We start from the raw sequence: 24,531 nt of genomic DNA, 5'->3' as shown, positions 1-24,531 counted from the left end.
CACTCTGACCCTTATCATGAGTAAACACCTCAGGAAGGAAGATCATTTCCGAAACGTACGTCGGGCCAGCTGAGCTTGGGATCCAGTGTCTCTCCCCTCCTGGTATGTTTACCTTGCTTTTGTGTCTTTGTAGTTTCACCCCTGATTATATGGCTGTCCAGCTGGGGATTTTACCCCTTACTGCTTTTCACTGGTCCGCCTGTTATATATTGGGTGTTTATACTTGGACACTTATTTATCTTTACCACCAGGTGTTTACTCATGATAAGGGTCAGAGTGAGGTTTTTGACACTGTATACCCCTTTGCTCTGCTTCTGCTTGTGTCACCCTTTGTCTGTCATTGTTTGTGCTTTTCTACCTGTGTTATCTAATAAAGATTTGTGATTTTATCATACCTTGGACATCTATGCACTGATTTCCTTTTGCTGCTTCTTATTGATTACAGTGTGTCCTACACTGATTTTCCATGGGCTGATTGTGTTGGTTTTCTTTTCATCTGCACCACATGTAATATATGATGTTATACTGTTTCAGCCTTGTGGTCTGTCATTTTTATTTACCCCATATAATGATGCAGAAAGGTTAATATTGGCCCCATAAGATTCTCCATAGAAAAATATGCCCCTATAAAATGCTCCATAGATTATGCCCCCATAAGATGCTCCATAGATTATGCACCCTTAAGATGCTCCTTAGATTATGCCCCCATAAGATGCTCCATAGATTATGCCCCCATAAGATGCTCCATAGATTATGCCCCCATAAGATGCTCCATAGACTATGCACCCTTAAGATGCTCCTTAGATTATGCCCCCATAAGATGCTCCATAGATTATGCCCCCATAAGATGCTCCATAGATTATGCCCCCATAAGATGCTCCATAGACTATGCACCCTTAAGATGCTCCTTAGATTATGCCCCCATAAGATGCTCCATAGATTATGCCCCCATAAGATGCTCCATAGATTATGCCCCCATAAGATGCTCCATAGACTATGCACCCTTAAGATGCTCCTTAGATTATGCCCCCATAAGATGCTCCATAGATTATGCCCCCATAAGATGCTCCATAGATTATGCCCCCATAAGATGCTCCATAGATTATGCACCCTTAAGATGCTCCTTAGATTATGCCCCCATAAGATGCTCCATAGATTATGCCCCCATAAGATGCTCCATAGACTATGCCACCATAAGATGCTCCATAAGATGCTCCATAGATTATGCCCCCATATGCTGCCCCATAGAATAGGCCCCCATAAAATGCTCCATAGATTATGCCCCATATGCTGCTGCCGCAAAAGAATGACATACTCCCCTCTTGTCATTGGGGGCCATGTGCCGGTGTCACCGCTGGCTCAGGGCCCTGGCACCTGCGATATTCACCTGTCCCCGATCCATCACTGCACCCGCGCTGTCTGCCGGGTCCTCTGTCAGTGACGTTCAGGCAGCAGAGGGTGCGGCGTGCACTAATTACGTCATTGCGCCCTCTGCTGCCTGAATGTCACTGACAGAGGACGCGGAGGACAGAGCGGCGCACAGCGATGGACCGGGGACAGGTGAATATCGCAAATACTTACCCCTCCTGACGTGGTCTCTGCAGCCCCTGCGTCTCCGGCAGCTCTTCCTTCAGCGGTCACATGGTACCGCTCATTAAAGTCATGAATATGCGCATATTCATAACTTTAATGAGCGGTACCAGGTGAACGCTGAAGGAAGGCGTGGGAGAAGCAGGCGGCTGCAGAGATGCGCCGGGGGGGTAAGTATGATCTCTGACACCCTCGCTCCCCCTCCCCGCCGACCCCCGGTTTAACACACAATCCGAGGTCCTGAGGGAAAGGTTCCTTGCTCAGAGGTATCCCAAAAAACTCATTAGTTCTACATGTGATAATGTTTTTAAAAATTTTAACCAGAATATTCTCCTCAGCAAATCTCTGACTAAACAAAAGAAAGATGATGCTGAACATTTTAGAACAAATTTTATTACAACATTCAGTTCACAACAGAACAGGATAAGAGATGTTCTAAATAATTTATGGCCCATCATTAAGAAGGACCCGATACTTCATGGGGTCCTTCCAGACAAACCTGCTATCACCTTCCGAAAGGCCAGGTCATTAAAGAATATTCTGGCTCCAAGTAGACTTCTACCCCAGAAGCCTACTACCCATACCATTTCATCACCAGGGATTTATAAGTGTCACCGTCCTAATTGTGTTTGCTGTCATACCATTTCACACTGCACGTCTGTGTTTGTCCACCCCATTACACTTGAACAATTTCCCCTCAAATTCCACCTCACTTGTCATTCCTCTCATGTTATATATGTCATTTCCTGTCCTTGTCCCAGATTGTATGTAGGTCGCACTACACAAGCACTACATTGTCGCATGAATTCACAGTGTCACAATATCAAAATAGGCTTCCAAAAACATGGACTTTCACGACACCACACATTCCAGAGATTTCAGTAAAGCCACCATTTATCCCATTGATCACATACCAGACCACATCCCCAATAGGTTTCAATCACTATGCAGAAAGGAAGTTTTTTGGATCTACAAACTCAAATCTATTGAGCCCAATGGTCTTAATATCATCAATGATGTTTTTTATTTATTTCATTTTGACCTTGTGTTTTAATTCCTTTATATCATCATCTTCGTTTTTAAAGAAAAAAAAAATTTATGCATTTTTTTTTTTTACCCATGAATTTTTTTTTTTTTTTTTGTAATTTTTTTTTTTTTAATTTTTTTTATTTTTTATTAACAATTAATTTTTAACCATTTTTATATCACCTATTCCAGAGAGTTTCTTCTTGTTGTTCTTCTCTTTTCTCCACCTAGAAAAAAGATATTTGAGACTTGTTTTAGCTATTTACACATGATTTTAACCATTTTCTCCTTACTTTCCAGTTTCACATGTAGCATAGTGGACTAATACCATGAGTTATATCCTCTGAGGGAAGTTCTAATCCACCCCAGGGCTCGAGAGCCATTTTTTAATCTTTTACCTCGTGATCCCCCCCCGTGTCTTTTTATTTTTTAATTACGTTTTTTATACCAACACTCTTTTTATGGCATTTTAAACATCATTTTTAATATGGTTGTAATAAAGTTTTATTGTTTTGTATGATTCATGTATATGTATCCATGCTGACGTGTCACCCCACTATTCTTGGCTCCTCCCCCTTTTTTTTGTGTGTATATATACCCCTGAAATGACTTTCTGTAACATGCCCTGATGAAGTGAGCTGGGACTGGCTCAGGAAACGCGTTGGCAATAGAGATACCTTGAATTCTACCACAGCAGCGCAGTCTCTTATTGCACTACCAGCCTTCTCTTTGTACCAAGTCCTTGGACCTTGTGCAGACTGCTGCAGCTGTTTTATGCGATTATAGGTGTTGTGACTCTCACAACCCTATCAGGTGAGCCTAACACTTGCTGTGCACTCATCTACTTTCCATACAGACCTACGCATTGGAAGCGCCCTGTCTCCCCCTTTTCTTTTCACAGACCCCCGGTATATGACTCGCGTATAAGCCTAGAGGGGGACTTTCAGCCCAAAAAAATGGGCTGAAAATCTCGACTTATACGTGAGTATATACGGTATAGAGATACAGTATATACTGTGTGTATATGTATGTATGTGTGTGTACATTATATATATATATATATATATATATATATATATATTATAGCCACACACGTGTGTGTGTGTGTATATATATATATATTAAATTGTCTCCTTTTATTATGTATATTGCAGTCCCTTACACAGTGCCCTCTCTTGTTATGTACAGTACATCCCTTACATATTGGATTATATAGAGCCCTGGTTTTTTTTACATACCGTCCTGTCTTGTTAGCTGTATAATGCAATGGCTGATGGAGCATGGGAAAGCATCCTTTCTAATGAAGGTGCTGATGGACAGGTAGTCTGGCCACCGGCTCCTCGATCAGCAGTAATTTTATATCTAAAAAGAGAGGGGACTATGTAATAAAAGAGGGCGCTGTGAATAGCAAAATTAACAAGAATACACTATGTAAGAGACCACACTATACATAACAGCAGAGGAAGCTATATAATAAGGGACGGCACCATATATAACTAGAGAGGATGGTACGTAATAAGGGACGATGTTATCTAATATATAAAGCTCAAAGTGTGTATGTATGTGTGTGGGTATATGGGCACGGGCATATGGGATGGAGGATATGTGTGATGGGTATATGGGCACTCGACTATAGGATGGAGCATAATTATAATTTGTTATAACTAACCACAGTTAGTTACTATGCCCGGGCAGCGCCGGGCTCTTCAGCTAGTCTAATATATAAAGCTCAATGTGGGTGGGTGTGTATATATGTATGTATGTATGTATGTGTGTGTGTGTGTGTATGTCCGGGATTGGCATCCGCACCGTCGCAGCTACAGCCACAAAATTTGGCACAGTCACACGTCTGGACCCCGAGAGTGTCCTAAGCTATGTTGTGAGGTGAAATTTTAACCCCGCGCATTCCAATTCACCAAACAATTTTGCCCCTATCTACATAATGGGGAAAAAGTGTGTGTATCAAGCCCCGCCCCTCATTATGATGTCATAATGGTTGCCGTGGCGACGCTGATGTCATAGGTTGTAAGCCCCGCCGCTCATTATGATGTCATAATGGTTGACTATGGGATGGAGGATGTGTGATGGGTATATGGGCACTCGACTATGGGATGGCAAATATGTATGATGGGTAGATGGGCATGGGACTATGGGATGGAGAATATGTATGATGGGTATATGGGCATGGGACTGGGATGGAGGATGTGTGATGGGTATATGGGCACTCGACTATGGGATGGAGGATATGTACGATGGGTATATGGGCACGGTCCTATGGGATCGTGGATATGTATGATGGGTATGTGGGCACAGGACTATGGGATGGAGAATAATTATAATTTGTTATAACTAACCACAGTTAGTTACTATGCCCGGGCAGCACCGGGCTCTTCAGCTAGTACATAATAAAAGAGGAAACTATGTAACTAAGGATGGTGTTATACAGAATTAGTGACTACACTATATGCTAAGGGACTCTGTTATACATACTATAGTAAGTGAGTACACTATAAACTAAGTGACTGCTTTAGACATAATAAGCGATAATGTCTTCCTCCACCTCCCCCTGTTCCTAAGGCCATTATAAGTCCCCCCTCCTCCCATCCAAATCCCCCACACCCCTCATTGTCCTCCTACCCCCGCATCCCATTATTGTCCTCTCCCCCACCCCATCATTGCCCTCTTCACCACCTCTATCATTTTCTTCTCCCCACCACTATCTTTGCTTTCTCCCCCACCACTCCCATCATTGCCCATTCCCCACCTCCATCATTTCCTCCTCCTCCACCACCCCCATTATTGCTCCTTCCATCACCTCCATCATTGCCTCCTCTCCATCACCCCCTTCATTGCCTTCTTCCCATCTCTCCTATCATTGCCTTCTCCATCACCCCATCATTGCTGTCTCCCTATCACTGCCTTCTCCCCTTCACTCCCTATCACTGCCTTCGCCCCATCACTCCCTATCACTGCCTTCGCCCCATCACTCCCTATGACTGCCTTCTCCCCATCACTCCCTATTACTGCCTTCTCCATCACCCCATCACTGCCTTCTCCCCATCACCCCATCATTGCCTTCTCCTCCACCTACACACACGCATACACACACACACACACACACACACACAAATACATGTATAACACACGTATACACACACACACACACACACAGCACTTCTCGCCTGTCCCCAGCATCACTGGGCCCGCGCTTCCTTGCTCTGGCACAGCGGCCGCTGAATGATGACGTCATCCAGCAGCGCTGCTCTCTGTGTCAGAGACAGGAAGCGCTGGCGGTGGGCAGGAAGCAGGACAGATCCTTGCAGCTCCGCTCCTGCAATTTTCTCTTGCAGGCAGCGGAGCTGCTGGGAACGCTCCCTGCCTGCCGCACATGAAGGCAATCTGGCCAGGGGCCCCCCGGAGCCTCAGGCCTGGAGAAACCAGCCAGATTCCCCTCATCATTAGCCACCCTGCAGGGGCCCCCTGGAGCCTCTGGGCCCCGGCGCAGCCGCACCGGTTGAACCGGCAGTATGTCCGCCCATGTGTATCTTTATATTTCATAGAGAGATAGATGGAAGAATAGCCAATAATTCATTTGTCGGCTTCTGTAAAATTATTGCAGTACCTGACAGGATAGGAGACATGGTTTACATACAGTAAACCCATCCAGAACAGTTAGATTTATATATGTCAGTGACTAATAGTGTTAGTAGTGTCTGTGTGTAAAATTTGGGACCTGTATGTATTTAATAAAAGAATGTATTCACGGAAAAAACTGGTGTGGGCTCTTGCACAATTTTCTGCACCAGAGAGGGAAAGCCAGTGACTAGGGACAGATAGTCATAGCCTAGAAAGGGACCATGGTTATTGCCCCCCCCGGCTAAAAACAATCTGGTCGCTGCCACCATAGAAAAGGCATATCTGTAATAAGGAGTTAATGTCACCTTTGTATTGTAAGTTGACATTAAGCTTGGCTTAGTAATGGAGAGGTGTAAATAAAACACCTATCCATTACTATTTCTAAAGTTTGTAAAGGGAATAAATAAACACACACACATGCAGAACAAAGTATTTCAATGAAATGAAAGAACACAGTTTGCCATCTTTATTCTTCTGCTAATCCAAACAATGCCCTTGATCTCTTGTAATAAAAAAAAATTAAAAAACATCCGGTCATTGAGCAGTTCAGCAACAAGTTTGTGTACATGCTCCAAAGGGACGTCTGGGTGGATGAGTCCCTAATACATTTCCATGGGAGGCTCAAATTCCAGCAATACTTGCCCAGTAAGAGGGCTAGGAACAGAATTAAGCTGTACAAACTATGTGAGAGTACCTCAGGGTATACCCTCAAGTTTAGGGTTTATGAAGGGAAGGACTCCTGGATTGAACCCCCTGGATGCCCCCTTGTCCTGGGAGTGAGTGGGAAAATTGTGTGGGGTTTGTGTACCCACTGCTGGATCAAGGTTATCACCCCTATATAGATAACTGTTATACCAGCATGCCACTGTTCATGTCCCTTTCTGAGAGGCTTCTCTAAGACGCTGATTGGGCAGCTGTTCAGAAAAGGTGAAAACAGAGCCCAAAGTAGCAACAACATGCTGGTGTACATGTTGTACAAGTACAAGAGGGATTTCCTTTTTTTGAACATCATACATGGTGACAACAGCACCCCCTGCACTGTACAAGGTACCTCTACACAGCTCTGCAAACTGGACTATGTATTGGGGTAGAGCAAGAACATGGGGGGGGGGGGAGTTGATCTCGTTGATCAAGTCCTCCAGCCGTATAGTGCCATGAGGTGTGGTACAAGAAGCTGGCTGTGCACATTGTACAGATGTGAATATACAATGCTTGTGTGCTATCAAGATGTGCAGGCCTCACCGGTACGTCAAACCTTCAGTTCCAGAAGGTGGTGATTAATGCCATAATCTTTGAAGGTTAGGAAGGAGGTATCTGCATACTTCAGGAGAAAATGGACCTCAAATATTGTTGTAAAATTTCTCCTGTTAACCTTATGAAAATAATTTTTTGGGATAAAATAACATTTTTGCGGAAAAAATGTGTGGGGGTTTTGTTTCCAAAATGGGGTCACTTGTGGGAGTTTTCACTGTTTAGGCACATAAAGGGCTCTGTAAACGTAACATGATGTCCGCAGACCATTCCATTTCAAAACATCACTCCTTCCTTTCCGAGTTCTACACCCAAACAGTGGTTTTTCGCCACAAATGAATAACAGCGTACTCAGGAGAAATGGCACAACAACTTTTGGGATCCAATTTCTCCTGTTTTTCCTTGTAAAAATAAAAAGAAATTGGGGTAAAATGATCATTTTTGTGGAAAAAGTGATTTTTTTTATTTTAATGGCTCTATGTTATAAACTTCTGCAAAGTATTTCAGGTTTCAAAGTGCTCACCACACATCTAGATAAGTTGCTTGAGGGGTCTAGTTTCCAAAACGGGGTCACTTGTGTGGGGGTTTCCACTGTTTAGGCACATCAAGGCTGTCCAAAAGCAGCATGGCGTCCGCTAATTATTCGAGCAAATTTTACATTCAAAATGTCAAATGGTGCTCCTTCCCTTCCGAGCCCTGCCATGCACCCAAACAGTGGTATACTCCCATATATGGGGTATCAACATGTGCAGGAGAAATTGCACTACAAATTTTGGGCTTCATTTTTTTCAGTTACCCTTGTGAAAATAAAGAAAAATTGGAGTCTAAAAGTTAAATATTTTAGTGAAAAAAGTTAAATGTTAATAATTTCCTTTCACATTCCATTAATTCCTGTGACGCACCTGAAGGGTTAATAAACTTATTGAATGTGGTTTTGAGCACCTTCAGGGGTGCACTTTTTAGAATGGTGTCAATTTTGGGAATTTTCTGTCATATAGACCCCTTAAAGTCACATTAGATGTGATGTCGTCCCTAAAAAAAAAAAAAAAAAAAATGGTTTTGTAAATTTTGTTTGAAAAATGAAAAATCGCTGGTCAACTTTTAAACCTTACAACTTCCAAACAAATAAAAAATGTTTAAAAAATTGTGCTGATGTAAAGTTGACATGTGGGAAATGTTATTTACTAACTTATTTTGTGTGAAACATCTCTCTAATTTAAGGGCATAATAATTAAAAGTTTGAAAATTGCAAAGTTTCAAAAATTTCACCAAATTTCCATTTTTTTACATCAATAAATGCAAGTCATATTGAAGAAACTTTGCCACTAACATGAAGTACAATATGTCACAAAAAAAATCTCAGAATCAGTGAGATCCGTTGAAGCGTTCCAGAGTTATTACCTCATAAAGTGACAGAAGTCACAATTGTAAAAATTTGGCCTGGTCATTAATGTGCAAACCACCTTGTAGGGGTGTAGGAGGGAGAGTTCCCACTGTGTAACCGGACCGGAACCAAGGAGACTGTCACCAAGGTTCCCAGGGAAACTGTTTCCAGGGGACATAATTAGAGGACGGACCAGGGTCGGTTTTAGAAGGAGTGGGGGCGGATCAGGTATAAAAGGAACTGAGAACGCCAGCAGGGGGCACTCGGCAGAGCAGGAGAGAAGGAGCAGGAAGCCTAGGTGGCGCCAGAGCCAGAAGGAGTGAGCGACGAGCAAAGAGCTTGGAGGGGGGACTCACCACGGTCAGGGAGGAGACGACACCAAGCAGCCCAGCAGACAGCCGCGCCCCCGCTCCCATCACTTCAGCCCGTGGTCACGCCCTGCCCGCTGCCACCCGCGGCTGCCACTGCCTGACTCCAGCCCGCGGCTGCAGCCTGCTCGCTGCCACCCGCAGCTGCCGCTGCTTGACTCCAGCCCGCGGCTGCTGCCTTCCTGCTGCCACCCGCAGCCGCCACTACCCGACTTCTGCCCGTGGTTGCGGCCTGCCTACCGCTGTCCGCGGCCGTCACTGCCCGACTCCAGCCTGTGGCTGCGGCCTGCCCGCGGCCGCCGCTGCCCAACTTCAACCCGCGGTCGTGGCCTGCCTGCTGCCGTCCGCGGCCGTCACTGCCCGATTCCAGCCTGCGGCTGCGGCCTGCCCGCTGCCAAATGCGGCCACCGCTGCCCGACTCCAGCCTGTGGCTGTGGCCTATACGTCCAGTGCCCCGGCCACTGCCATCCCGCCTCCGCCGTGAGGTACAATGCAGAGGAACTCTTCAGGGGCCTGTTGTGCCCTCGCTCCACCTGGGCATAGGAACACCAGAAGCTTACGTCAACTCTTCGTCGGCTGAGCCCAGTGGCTGACATGCCGAATAGACACTGACCACCACTCTGCCGGATGTCAGAGGAGGATAAGTGACACATTGTAGTTGATCAATCTTAGTTCTTGGACCCGTAGTCGGCCATACCACGGCCTCATAGTTACCGGTTCTGATCGGGTAGTTATTGTCGTGTTTACCTGTGTATTATTGTTTGGACCCCTGCAAATATAATTGTTGTTAGCTTGCTAGTTACTCGAGAGAGCCCCTATATATAAAGGTTGCATTCTAAGCTCACTCCGGCTCCCGTCTCGTCACTGCATCCCGCGTACCTGCGATAACTACATTGATGAAGGGGTTAAACCGTTCTACAATCAAAGGAGTGTATGGTTGTGGGTTTGTTCCATAAGCACATGACGTTTTCGTGTGTTCCAATAAGAGAATGGAACAAGGTTGTACTGATGGTATAAACCACCTTAAAGCCTTCAGTTACAAAGCCATGTAATATCTCTGTATGAGAGCAGTATGTAAATCGAATTGATGAAGTATAGCCTTTGTTCTGTAGCACCAGAACTGTTGTGTGTAGCTTTTTGTGCGAGGTTTGAAAATTATAAGTCCTCTTTCTCATATGGCCACTGAAGCCAGTGATTGACTGCTCTCATGTGTGGATAGTTAGAATCTTATTACTGCAGGATGGGTAACGGAGACTAGTGGGACCACTGGTGGAAGAGCTGAAGCAGTAGAAAATGTAGCAGGCTATCTTATTTGGATGTCATTTACCATCACTTCTATTGCTTCCTGTACTCCTGATTTAAATAGCAGACCCTTAATGCTTTATTACAAACTTGGAATTAATCAATGATATTTCTTTTTATTTCTACAAGAGTGCTGATCAGATCTCAGCATTGTGTCGAAGTATGCAGGAAGTCAACCAAGGCATGATGGATGGTCAAAACGAAAGCCCCGACCCTCCAAGGCGACCACTAGCTCGGCACTTATCAGATGCAGATAGACTTCGGAAGGTTATACAAGAACTGGTGGATACAGAAAAATCTTATGTTAAGGTAAAACCTATCATCACTGTATTATACTCTGTATAAGTATACTATTTTTGTCACTTAAACAGCATCTAATTATTCCACGGTGCTGTACAGAGATTACCATTTATTTCAGTCTAGATTGTGGTGGCTTCTAATCGAATGTACCCTATCATATCCATGTGCATAGCGGGGCCATTTTAGCATGAATCTATAAAACCTGTCCGTGTAGAAGTAAGCTGGAAATCCCAGCGAAAAGCCATACAAAGATGAGGAGAATAAGCAAATTCCTTGTTGGGTATGTGCAGATGAAGTGTAAAACTTTCCATGTACAAGTTCGTTACGTGTTGAATATATGCTTCAGGTTTGCAATGAATACATCCCTTACTCCAGAAATTCTTTGCTTGTCCTGCCTTTATATTAAGTATGCTACAGTTCCTTGCGAAAGTATTCGGCCCCCTGGAACTTTTCAACCTTTTCCCACATATCATGCTTCAAGCATAAAGATATCAAATGTTAATTTTTGATGAAGAATCAACAACAAGTGGGACACAATTGTGAAGTTGAATGAAATTTATTGGTTATTTTAAATTTTTGGGGAAATACAAAAACTGAAAAGTGGGGTGTGCAATATTATTCGGCCGCTTTAATTTAATACTTTGTTGCGAAACCTTTTGCTGCGATTACAGCTGCAAGTCACTTGGGTTATGTCTCTATCAGTTTTGTACATCGAGAGACTGATATTCTTGCCCATTCTTCCTTTGCAAACAGCTCGAGCTCAGTGAGGTTTGATGGAGATCGTTTGTGATCAGCAGTTTTCAGCTCTTTCCACAGATTCTCTATTGGATTCAGGTCTGGACTTTGACTTGGCCATTCTAACACCTGGATACGTTTATTTGTGAACCATTCCATTGTATTTTTTGCTTTATGTTTGGATCATTGTCTTGTTGGAACACAAATCTCCAGGGCTGTGGAGTCGGAGTCAGAGGAGTGGAGTCGGAGCTCATTTTGATGGAGTCGGTATAAAATGGACCGCTCCTAAAATATATAATAAATTGGGTACAGTAGTACAATGCAGAATGTGCTGAATATTTTTTCATAGGAATTTGGGAAAGTTATGAAATGTCCTATAAATGGCTGTTCTATTCCTGATCTAAGGCTACATTCACACACAGCGTTTTTGCTGCTTTTTTGAGGATACGTTTTTCAGCTGCAAAAGCAGATCAGCTTTTTAAAAAACCACATCACCTGAAAGGTTTTTGAGCTCATAGATAATGTTTTCAATAGCAAAAGCAGATTAGAAATCTGCTCTATCTATCCATTTATCCATATCTGTCTATCATATATCATATCTTATCTGTACCAAAAAGAATGAAAGCCGGGTAGCACACAGACTAACACTCCTTTTTTTTTTTTAGCTCCAGTCAGGTACACCTCATAGCTGCCCAAAAGGACGTCCAGGACAGGCATTGCTCGTCTTCAGTAACACATCAACATCAATTGATAGTTGGAATAAATAGACTGCATTCACAACATCTTAAGGTGCAAGCTTTATTTTCAAGTGTAGGGATGTGCAGTATAAGCTTCTGCAGCAGCTGAGGTGTGCAGTATGAGATTCTGCAGAACAGTATGAGGTTCTGCCCCCCTTAGTTTTGATTCTGGCTAAAACCGTTTCTTATAGATATGGCGAACCCTCAGGTAACCCTAAATGAAGGTCAATGGACACAGGTGGCTGAATTGAAGGAATTGCTTAATCACCTATTTACCGTAACTAAAAAATTACAAGCTGAGGATTTAACTCCTGGCATTTTCATAAGGGAGTGGAAGAACCTGCTATTTTGCCTGTCCCAAAGAGGAGATTTAATCGCAGATGGCATTTCTGCTTCAATGAAATGGAGAGAGACACAGCTATTGGAAAATAAAATTTTTCTGGCAGCTGTTTATGTGGATCCAAGTCATCGTATATTGCTTGATGATCAACAGCTTACTAAAGGAAAAGAAGCTCTGACTGAGGTAGCAGTTAAGATGAGTGGCCTACAGGAGGACTGCCAGGCGCAAGAGGACTTGGGTCCTGACAGTGCTACTGCTGCCATATCTTCATCCTCATCAGATGAGGAGTTTGACTTTGACAAATATTTGGATGATATGAAGCAGGCAAAGCATTGCTGCAAGGAAAAAGATTTCACTCCGTCTCCTATAGCATGCAGATTGACCATATTTCAGCAAAATGTTTCACTTGCTCTCAAAGAAAAAGAAAAATTCAACCGTTCATCAAAACTGACTGTGCATGAGGCAATTCCTTTATACCCGGAAATTGTTAGAGATGTTGCCCATGTGGTTACGGCTTTGCCTCAACCCAAGTGAATGTAGAGAGGTTGTTCTCTGGCCTTAAAATTATTAGGTCAGATTTTAGGTCATCTATGAAGGAGGATCTGATGGAGGCAATTCTATTTCTTAGAACAAATTCATAGACTGCACAAATGTTATTTATTATGTTTTTGTTGGAAGCCGTTTTTTGCCACTTACATAGTTTATCACATAGTGTTTTATATATATATATATATATACATATATATACACACACACTGTGTATATATATATATATATATATATATGTATGTAATCAATATTACATAGTGTATTACATATTTACAATTTATTACAGTTTTTTGTGTTCTTAAGTTGTATTCCAATAAATATATATTATGCTCTATCTAAATGTCTTGATTATTGTATCATAACAATGATTAAAAGTCTGATGTTCACATTGTACTACAATAAATTTTTCACTTAAATATAAGCAATATATGTTGGAGTCGGAGTCGGTGGAAGGGATATTGAGGAGTTTGAGTCGCAGGTTTGGCTTACCGACTCCAAAGCCCTGCAAATCTCCATCCCAGTCTCAGGTCTTTTGCAGACTCCAACAGGTTTTCTTCAAGAATGGTCCTGTATTTGGCTCCATCCATCTTCCCATCAATTTTAACCAGCTTCCCTGTCCCTGCTGAAGAAAAGCAGGCCCAAACCATGATGCTGCCACCACCATGTTTGACAGTGGGGATGGTGTGTTCAGGGTGATGAGCTGTGTTGCCTTTACGACAAACATATCATTTGGCATTGTTGCCAAAAAGTTTGATTTTGGTTTCATCTGACCAGAGCACCTTCTTCCACATGTTTGGAGTGTCTCCCAGGTGGCTTGTTGCAAGCTTTAAACAACACTTTTTATGGATATCTTTGAGAAATGGCTTTCTTCTTGCCACTCATCCATAAAGGCCAGATTTGTGCAGTGTATGACTGATTGTTGTCCTATGGACAGACTGTCCTTACCTCAGCTGTAGATCTCTGCAGTTCATCCAGAGTGATCATGGGCCTCTTGGCTGCATCTCTGATCCCTATAAAACTATTTTATTTCATACATATAAAAAACACCAATTTCCCAGTGAAACCATGGCAAATGCTACAATAAAAGACCTGAACTGAGATGCTGCAAAGCCCTGCAATAAGCCTTTCTGATACCTTCCTATCCGTGGAGGTTGGCACCCTAGGGATCCCGATTTTGGCGCCCCCACTCAGCGAGGACTGTCCCTTACTGCCCTGCCGGTCCCTGATATCACAGGTATGAAAACAATGACCAATAGTGCAGAGATGACTGGTAAAAAATGCCATAAACTAATGCAGGCAATCCCAGAAAAATAGAATAACAATTACCACATCATGACATCAGTGGAGTGGAGTATCCCAACGCGTTTCCTCGCAACAGCGGTTCCTCGCAACAGCGGTTCATCAGGAGGCAAGAGAGATAGAAACGGTGTCCATCATGTCAGATATCAGGATGAGCCATCTCAGGGTGCCAACCTCCACGGATAGGAAGGTAACAGAAAGGCTTATTGCAGGGCTTTGCAGCATCTCAGTTCAGGTCTTTTATTGTAGCATTTGCCATGGTTTCACTGGGAAATTGGTGTTTTTTATATGTATGAAATAAAATATTTTTTATAGGGATTATATGTTCACTCTGTAATCATTAATTCCTACAGTATATTCTTTTTCAAATAACTATGAGCACACAAGAATCCCACAATTCAATTAAGAAGTGGAAAACAGAGAGTTTTTGAAGCTAAATTCATATAAATTTTATTAAATCAAAAATTAAAATACAAAGTGTATACACATAAATGGCCCGGGGTATACAAAAAACATTAGTCAGAATTTTTATGTGGCTTAATCAACATAGGTCAGCAGTCTTTATTAAGAAACTGACATAAAAAGTCAATGCTTCCTGCTTCCATAGACAAATATGAGCACACATGCAAATAGTAACTGCCCATCTGACTACGTAAAGTGCTTCACATGAATGCCTAAAAACGGCCAAAAATTGAATGTGACATTGTAATCAAACTGCACTTACAAGTTGTATTTGGAACCGCTACTCAGGCCAGCCGCCCCTGATCTCTGATCAGTCTTCTTGTTTGAAATGAAAGTTTAGAGGGACGGCCGGGTCTTGGTAGATTTGCAGTGCTATGATACTCCTTCCATTTCAATATGATCGTTTGCACAGTGCTCCTTGGGATGTTTAAAGTTTTGGAAATCATTTTGTATCCAAATCCGGCTTTAAACTTCTCCACAACAGTATCATGGACCTGCCTGTTGTGTTCCTTGGTCTTCATGATGCTCTCTGTGCTTCAAACAGAACACTGAGACTATCACAGAGCAGGTGCATTTATACGGAGACTTGATTACACACAGGTGGATTATACTTATCATAATTTGTCATTTAGTACAACGTTGGATCATTCCGAGATCCACAATGAACTTCTGGAGTGAGTTTGCTGCACTGAAAGTAAAGGGGCCGAATAATATTGCACGCCCCACTTTTCAGTTTTTGTACTTCCACAAAAATTTAAAATAACCAATACATTTAGCTCAACTTCACAACTGTGTCCCATTTGTTGTCAATTCTTCACCAAAAATTTACATTTGGTATCTTTATGTTTGAAGCATGATATGTGGGAAAAGGTTGAAAAGATCCAGAGGGCCGAATACTTTTGCAAGGCACTGTATGAAAGGAAATTTTAATTAAGTAGGAATTTTAATAGTAAAAAATCTCAAGTATTCCAATGTTTTTACATACATTAACAATTCCAAAGTCTTTACTGTAATGTTTTGTTACTGATGTCTGGTAACTTTGTGCTTTCCTAAGATTTATTTTTATTCAGCTGTTTTATTTTTGAAATATTTATTTGATTCCTTTCTTGCAGGATTTAAGTTGTCTCTTTGAATTGTACTTGGAACCCTTGCAGAATGAAATCTTCCTCACTCAGGATGAGGTAATTCGAAAATCGCCATTTTAAGGTTGTAGTGAGCCTGTGAACCCCCAACCCTCTTCCCCACCCCTCTGCAGTAGTGTCAGTATGTGCAGGGCAGGGGATTCAGGCAGCGCTATAAGGTAAGGACCGCAATTCATGGGGCAAAACAGTACACTGAGCCTTGGCCACACCAAAGAGGCACTGAGGTCCTTGTATGTTTATATATATATATATACAGTCATGGCCAAAAGTATTGACACCCCTGCAATTCTGTCAGATAATACTCAGTTTCATCCTGAAAATGATTGCAAACACAAATTCTTTGGTATTATTATCTTCATTTAATTTGTCTTCAATGAAAAAACACAAAAAGAATTGTCCTAAAGCCAAATTGGATATAATTCCACACCAAACATAACAAAGAGGGTGGACAAAAGTATTGGCACTGTTCGAAAAATCATGTGATGCTTCTCTAATTTGTGTAATTAACAGCTCCTGTAACTTACCTGTGGCACCTAACAGGTGTTGGCAATAACTAAATCACACTTGCAGCCAGTTGACATGGATTAAAGTTGACTCAACCTCTGTCCTGTGTCCTTGTGTGTACCACATTGAGCATGGAGAAAAAAAGAAGACCAAAGAACTGTCTGAGGACTTGAGAAACCAAATTGTGAGGAAGCATGAGCAATATCAAGGCTACAAGTCCATCTCCAAAGACCTGAATGTTCCTGTGTCTACCGTGCGCAGTGTCATCAAGAAGTTTAAAGCCCATGGCACTGTGGCTAACCTCTCTAGATGTGGCCGGAAAAGAAAAATTGACAAGAGATTTCAATGCAAGATTGTGCGGATGTTGGATAAAGAACCTCCACTAACATCCAAACAAGTTCAAGCTGCCCTGCAGTCCGAGGGTACAACAGTGTCAACCCGTACTATCCATCGGCATCTGAATGAAAAGGGACTGTATGGTAGGAGACCCAGGAAGACTCCACTTCTTACCCCGAGACATAAAAAAGCCAGGCTGGAGTTTGCCAAAACTTACCTGAAAAAGCCTAAAACATTTTGGAAGAATGTTCTCTGGTCAGATGAGACAAAAGTAGAGCTTTTAGGGCAAAAGCATCAACATAGAGTTTACAGGAGAAAAAAAGAGGCATTCAAAGAAAAGTACACGGTCCCTACAGTCAAGCATGGCGGAGGTTCCCTGATGTTTTGGGGTTGCTTTGCTGCCTCTGGCACTGGACTGCTTGACCGTGTGCTTGGCATTATGAAGTCAGAAGACTACCAACAAATTTTGCAGCATAATATAGGGCCCAGTGTGAGAAAGCTGGGTCTACCTCAGAGGTGATGGGTCTTCCAGCAGGACAATAACCCAAAACACACTTCAAAAAGCACTAGAAAATGGTTTGAGAGAAAGCACTGGAGACTTCTAAGGTGGCCAGCAATGAGTCCAGACCTGAATCCCATAGAACACCTGTGGAGAGATCTAAAAATGGCAGTTTGGAGAAGGCACCCTTCAAATATCAGGGACCTGGAGTAGTTTGCCAAAGAAGAATGGTCTAAAATTCCAGCAGAGCATTGTAAGAAACTCATTGATGGTTACCGGAAGCAGTTGGTCGCAGTTATTTTGGCTAAAGGTTGTGCAACCAAGTATTAGGCTGAGGGTGCCAATACTTTTGTCCGGCCCATTTTTGGAGTTTTGTGTGAAATGATCAATGTTTTGCTTTTTGCTTCATTCTCTTTTGTGTTTTTTCATTTAAGACAAATTAAATGAAGATAATAATACCAAAGAATTTGTGTTTGCAATCATTTTCAGGAAGAAACTGAGTATTATCTGACAGAATTGCAGGAGTGTCAATACTTTTGGCCATGACTGTATATATATATATATATATATATATATATATATATATATATATATATATATATATATCTCCTAAGTGGTTTAATTTGAGATTTGGCCTGACGGATTCCCTTTTATATATTGGAGTACGTTCTTGTTGTGCAGATTTGCTGGTAATATTTAGATTTGATCAGTTTTAGCACTGCTAGGATTATTCTGGTTAATAACAGAAAAAATTAGAACTCCTTACTTTTATGTGTGTGCATTTTAGCCCTAAAACTTTTCCTTTTGGTGCTGCTCTTAGATGGATTCTTTGTTTGGCAGTCTGCCTGAAATGCTTGATTTCCAGAAGATATTCCTCCAAACCCTGGAAGATGGCATTTCAAGTTCTACCGACTTCAACATACTTGAGACTCCATCGCAGTTTCGAGTAAGTCATTAATTGGTTCTTCTTATTGCAAACAACAGGATAATTGTGCATGACGTACTGTTATGGAAGTATCTAAGTTTACTGTAGGTTGGATTACTCATTGTTATTACTAATGACAAAAAAGTTTTATAGCTTAATAGAAAATATACTTTTTACTCATTTGGTGCCAAGGATTATTACTTTTTGTGTGTGTGCATCATGAATGATGACACTAAATGTAGAAGTAACCTGGTGTGAGTATGGGGATACAGTATCCCCAAGCCTGGGTACTTATGTAGTTTTCTTGGGTATCGGATGTCCTACATGTTCTTGCACTTTTTAATGAAAACAAAGAAGACGGAAAATCAATAATTGTCTCTCTTATTTTTCAGAAATTGCTGTTTTCCCTGGGGGGATCTTTTCTTTATTATGCAGATCACTTCAAACTGTACAGCGGATTTTGTGCAAACCATATAAAAGTGCAGAAGGTTCTAGAAAGAGGTAATGCATCCACTACTTATTATGAATTCTTTGTTAGAATAAATCATTTATACTATGTACAGTGGTGAATATTGTAGACACAGGGGTCAGTCACATTTGTAACTAAATATACAACAATTTCTTCCACCTATTTTCACTGCAGCTAGAACAGACCCAGCTTTCAAGGATTTTTTGGATGCAAGAAATCCCACAAAGCAGCATTCATCTACCTTGGAGTCGTATCTAATCAAACCAGTGCAGAGGGTACTGAAATACCCACTTTTATTGAAAGAACTGGTGTCCTTGACAGACCATGAAAGTGAAGAGCATTATCACCTGACAGGTACCTTTTGTACAGATTTATTGGTGACTAATCATTTTCACTTAAATTGCCCCTTTAAATGGATGAACTTTATACATCTGATCAGCGAAATAGCTAGGGCTTCAGCTCAGGAGCCCCTAACCAGTTAACCATGTTTACAACTATGGCGGAACACAAAACTCAGCAAATGACCATGGTGTTACTTAGAGTTGAGCGACTTTTAGTTTTTTAGGGTCGCGTTTCGTTTCGTGAAACCCGACTTTTACAAAAGTCGGGTCGAGCAAGATCGTCCGATTATAGGGAAAAGTCGGGGTCGTCCCGAAACACGAAACCCAATGTAAGTCAATGGGGAATAAAAGTCGGCAGTGAGAGGAGGACAGGAAACACACCTACAGTGCCCATTTGAATGCCAAAAGCATCAATTCTTCTTAATTAAGCTTGTCAACCTTTATTAACTTCATAATACAAGTTACGCACTGAAAAATGGGGGTTATTTGGCTAAAGTTGTGGGGGGGGAGGGCTGGCTGCAGGTTTTCATGTGCCCTGGGCGAAAGAGCGCCCCTTTAACACATACCACAACTCATCATGCTCCGATACGGCAGAGAAATAGCGGTATAGTACAATGAAAAATACCTCACTTTTTACATCTCATGACGAGGCCCATCTATTTTTCCATACAGAATCATTGGTCCCATATAATGTTTGAAACAGTATATGATGAGCTCCACATAATGCTACAGTATATGTTGGTCCCCATGGATGAAGCTCCACTGTCTTATGGGCCCAAATAATGCTCCAAACATAATGGGCCCCATTTCTAATGCTCTAGTGTATAATGGGCCCTGTAAATGCTGCTCCAGTGTCTGATGTCCACCTTTGGAATGTTCCAGTGTATGGTGGGCCCCATCTATCATTCTCCAGAGTATAGTGCTCCCCAAAAATTGCTGTCCCAACATTGAAAACAATCAAATAAGTCTCCTCGCTAGGAAATCCCTGTACTAGTCTAGACTCCTCGTCGTCCCCATCTTCCATCTCACTGCACAGTATTTCAACTTTGCAAGTGCTGTGATCCTGGGCAAGCAGGGGGGGCCCACTCGTTGGCGACGGCACTGGCACAGGGCCCCTGATAGTACGGTGGTGTGTCTGATGGCGGGTGGGCCGAACCTGCACTTTCATCTGCAGCTTCCTCTTTGTCACCGTGTAAGATGGAACTGTATATGGGAAGGGTAACCTGAGTTTCATCAGGGTCAGATTCAGGCCGGGTAGCGTGCGAGGGGAATGTAGTGGTCTGGGTCAATGTACCAGCAGATTCATCGAGCAGTGGCTGGGCATCAGTGCACTTGTGTCGCCCCCAGGAGTACGGTCGCCACAGTGGCATTACCTTCTTCCTAGGGAGTGTGATGTCATGCTTGGGAGCAACGAAGGATCTCTCTAGCAGGTTAACTGATTGGGCGGCGTTATTCCCACGAGTCATGACCCTCCAAACAGCGTTCATGAAGGCAAAGTGTTTGTTTTACGTGGGCAGTATGGTTGCAAAGCTGAACCTTAAAGGAATGTCCAGAAGGGCACCACCAGGAGTGGAGCCTACGGTTAAATTCGACTCCACCTGGGAAACCTCAACCATGCCAGCTACAGAACAGATGCACACATTGCAAGCTTTATTCCGTTAACGAACGAGACTCCGTCATGTCCGAGTCCGGCTTACTAGAGGGACACGTGAGGCTCTGGCACATGAGATTGGCCAATAACTGGTGTGTCATGCCCTTACATGTCCGTGGCTGCATGTGCGCTACACTGAAAAGGCCAGCGTTTGTCGCTTACAGGTGCAGATAACCCGCTGAACAACGTTAGTGATGGGGATCACTGATTACAATTATTACCCGCGAACAATGATTTCCCAGTAAGTGCAGGTCAACCGCAGTTCCGGAATTAGGCCTAACCGTCATTCCTGAAAAAATGAAAAACTTACGTGTGCAAACCACAGGTGCTGTAGCTTGCTTAACAGCTCGCCAGCCGTTCTCACGCCCAGTATGGATTACACGTGATTGCACAAAGGTGAGAAAGGGTACCGTATCCCCGGATAACATGTATGGATAGCGTACACATTGAAAATATATGTCTCAGGAGGCAGGCTCAGACGGTGTTAGGCCCAGTATGGATTGCACATGATTGCACAAAGGTTAGAAAGTGTACCGTATCCCCAGATAACATGTATGGATAGCGTACACATTTAAAATATATGTCTATACATCAGGAGGCAGGCTCAGACGGTGTTAGGCCCAGTATGGATTGCACGTGATTGCACAAAGGTTAGAAAGGGTACCGTTTCCCCGGATAACATGTATGGATAGCGTACACATTCAAAATATATGTCTCAGGAGGCAGGCTCAGACGGTGTTAGGCCCAGTATGGATTGCACGTGATTGCACAAAGGTTAGAAAGGGTACCGTATCCCCAGATAACATGTATGGATAGCGTACACATTCAAAATATATGTCTATACATCAGGAGGCAGGCTCAGACGGTGTCAGGCACAGTATGGATTTGACGGCCCAGATTACACAGCGGAGGAGCAGGGAGAGGTAAAGATTGCAAATGCTGGGGCCGTGCCCAAGCAAGGGGGGCCCACTCGTGGGCGTCGGTACTGGCACTGGGCCCCTCATAGTACAGCGGTGTGTCTGACGGCGGGTGTGCACCACCACCGTCAGAGACACTTGATTGCACTATGAGGGACCCTGTGCCAGTGCCCGCGCCCAAGAGTCGGCCTACCCACCTGTCCAGGGCAACGGCACTCGCACGGTGTCGTGCGCTAGGTGGTGACCCCGGCCATGGGGGGGAAGGCAGCACAGTTAGGGAGTTTTAGAAAGTGGCATATGTTGATGTTGGACATTCAGCTGATGCAAAAGGCGAAATAGGTGAAGTCCCAGGAAGAGGTGGACCAAAGCAAGCCATTTTTCTGTCACCCTATGTGTCATCAGGGGAAGGTGGGACAAAATCCTTGGAAACCCATGCATGGTTCATTTTAATGAAGGTTAGATCATCCACATTTTGGGTTGACAGACGGGTCCTTTTTTCTGTCAGGATTGATCCAGCTGCACTGAAGACTCTTTCCGATAGCACACTTGCAGCTGGGCAAGCGAGCTCCTGTAAGGCATATTGGGCCAATTCAGGCCAGGTGTCCAGTTTAGCGGCCCAATAGTCAAAGGGGAATGACCTGTGTGGGAGAACATCGATATGGGAGGAAAAGTAGTTTGTAACCATAGTTGACAACTGCTGTCTCCTGTCACTTTCCATCGATGCAGTATTACCAGTTGTGTGAGCGGTATTTGAAAAATCAGTCCACAACATTGTCATGAAACCCCTGTCTCCAACGCCACTTCTGCTGTGTGCACCACGAACACCTCTGCCAAGCTGCCCCCGGCCCGTACGGCTCGTGTGAGAACCATCACCGCTGCTGTGTGCTGGGAATGCCTCAAGCAACCGATTTACCAGAGTTGCTTGTTTATTAGCCAATATTAGGTCAAGGTTCTCCTGTGGCATGGTGTTTTGTAATTTGCCTTTTTAGCGTGGATCCAGGATGCTGGCCAACCAGTAGTCATCATCGTTCATCATTTTGGCAATGCGTGGGTCCCTTTTTAGGATCTGCAAGGCATAATCTGACATGTGGGCCAATGTTCCCGGTGTCAATGATGCACTGCGAGTGCTGGGTGGAGGAGCACTTTCTGGCAAATCCACATCCCTCCAGTCACGCACAAACCCTGTACCAGACCTTGCCACGCCAACATTTTCACTTGCCCCACGAGATGCATCCTCCTCCCCTAAGTAATCATCCCCATCATCATCCTCCTCCTCCTCTTCTTCCTCCACCTCGTCCAGGAGAGGTCCCTGAGCAAACAATGGCTGAATGTCATCAAGGATTCCCTCCTCCTCTTCCTCCTCATCAACATTGGCTGCAGACGCCTGCTCCTTAAGGTGCGTCAAAGTTTGCATGAGCAGACGCATAAGTGGGATGCTCATGCTTAGGATGGCGTCGTCTGCGCTTACCAGCCGTGTGCATTCCTCAAAACACTGAAGGACTTTACAGAGGTCTTTCAGCTTCGACCACTGCACACCTGTCAACTCCATGTCTGCTCTCAAAGTGCCTGGCCGTGTATCCTCCCACAAATGCATTATGGCCTGCCTCTGCTCACACAGCCGCTCCACCATGTGCAGGGTGGAGTTCCACCTTGTTGCAATGTCGATAATGAGGCGGTGGTTGGGAAGGTGGAGCAATCGCTGCAGCTTCTGCATACGAACGGAGTGTACAGGCGACCGGCGGATGTGCGCGCACCGTCTTCGCACCTTCTGGAGCAGGGCTGTTAACTCCGGATAATTTTTGAGGAAGCACTGCACCACCAGGTTCAAGGTGTGAGCCAAGCAAGGTATGTGGCTGAGTTTTGAAAGGGCTATGGCTGCCACAAAATAACGTCCGTTATCACTAACTACCTTGCCTGCCTCAAGATGTACACTGCCCAGCCATGACTCAGTTTGTCGCTTCAAGTACTCGGCCAGCACCTCGGCGGTGTGTCTGTTGCCCAAACACATCATCTGCAACACAGCCTGCTGACACTTTCCACTAGCTGCTCGATAGGGGGACACATCGTGTGCAACAGTGGCAGCTGCAGATGGAGTGCTCGTACGACTGCGCTCTGTGGACGAGCTTTCGCTTCTGGAGGAGGAGGAGGAGGAGGAGGGTCGAACACCTACAGCCAACTGTTTCCTATACCGTGGGCTAGGCAGCACTGTCCCACCACCGCTGTCCCCTGTGGACCCTGCATCCACCACATTAACCCAGTGCGCAGTGATGGACACGTAACGGCCCTGGCCATGCCGACTGGACCATGCATCAGTTGTGAGGTGCACCTTTCCGCTCACTGACTGCTTGAGTGCATGGACAATGCGGTCTTTCACATGATGGTGGAGGGCTGGGATGGCTTTGCGAGAGAAGAAGTGGCGACTGGGTAGGTCATAGCATGGTACTGCATAGGCCATGAGTTTGCGGAAAGCTGTGCTTTCCACCAACCAAAAGGGCATCATCTCAAACGAGATTAGTTTGGCAATGTGGGCGTTCAAACCCAGTGTACGCGGATGAGAGACTGAGTACTTTCTTGACCTACTCATAGTGTCTGGGAGGGTGAGCTGGACTTGAGAGCTGCATATGGTGGAAGTAGCGGTGGACAGGGCGGACTGAGAGAGGGTTGATGATGGTGATGGAGTTGGTGTTCTTTCTGATGGCCTAGAATCAGTCTTTCGTTGATATAACAGTGGGATTCCCTGACTGCTGTGGCCTTGCAACGACACCTCA

At 43.8% G+C, this 24,531-nt stretch overlaps 1 protein-coding gene across 11 annotated transcripts in view; it reads left to right on the top strand.

The window, feature by feature from the left end:
* Window positions 1–24,531, top strand: part of TIAM2 (TIAM Rac1 associated GEF 2) — a 769,295-nt gene that overhangs the window by 672,014 nt on the left and 72,750 nt on the right. For all 11 annotated transcript variants that reach the window (XM_073585716.1, XM_073585715.1, XM_073585720.1 and 8 more), the window contains 5 exons: window positions 10,687–10,866; window positions 16,092–16,160; window positions 18,281–18,406; window positions 18,778–18,886; window positions 19,029–19,208. In XM_073585716.1, coding sequence (XP_073441817.1) covers window positions 10,687–10,866; window positions 16,092–16,160; window positions 18,281–18,406; window positions 18,778–18,886; window positions 19,029–19,208 — 664 coding nt within the window. The remainder of the gene's footprint in view (window positions 1–10,686; window positions 10,867–16,091; window positions 16,161–18,280; window positions 18,407–18,777; window positions 18,887–19,028; window positions 19,209–24,531) is intronic.

Source organism: Dendrobates tinctorius, unplaced genomic scaffold, assembly GCF_039654945.1.
Source record: "Dendrobates tinctorius isolate UK_male_01 unplaced genomic scaffold, ASM3965494v1 ptg000087l, whole genome shotgun sequence".
Lineage (NCBI taxonomy): Eukaryota > Metazoa > Chordata > Amphibia > Anura > Dendrobatidae > Dendrobates > Dendrobates tinctorius.
This window is presented reverse-complemented; position numbering and strand designations above follow the sequence as displayed.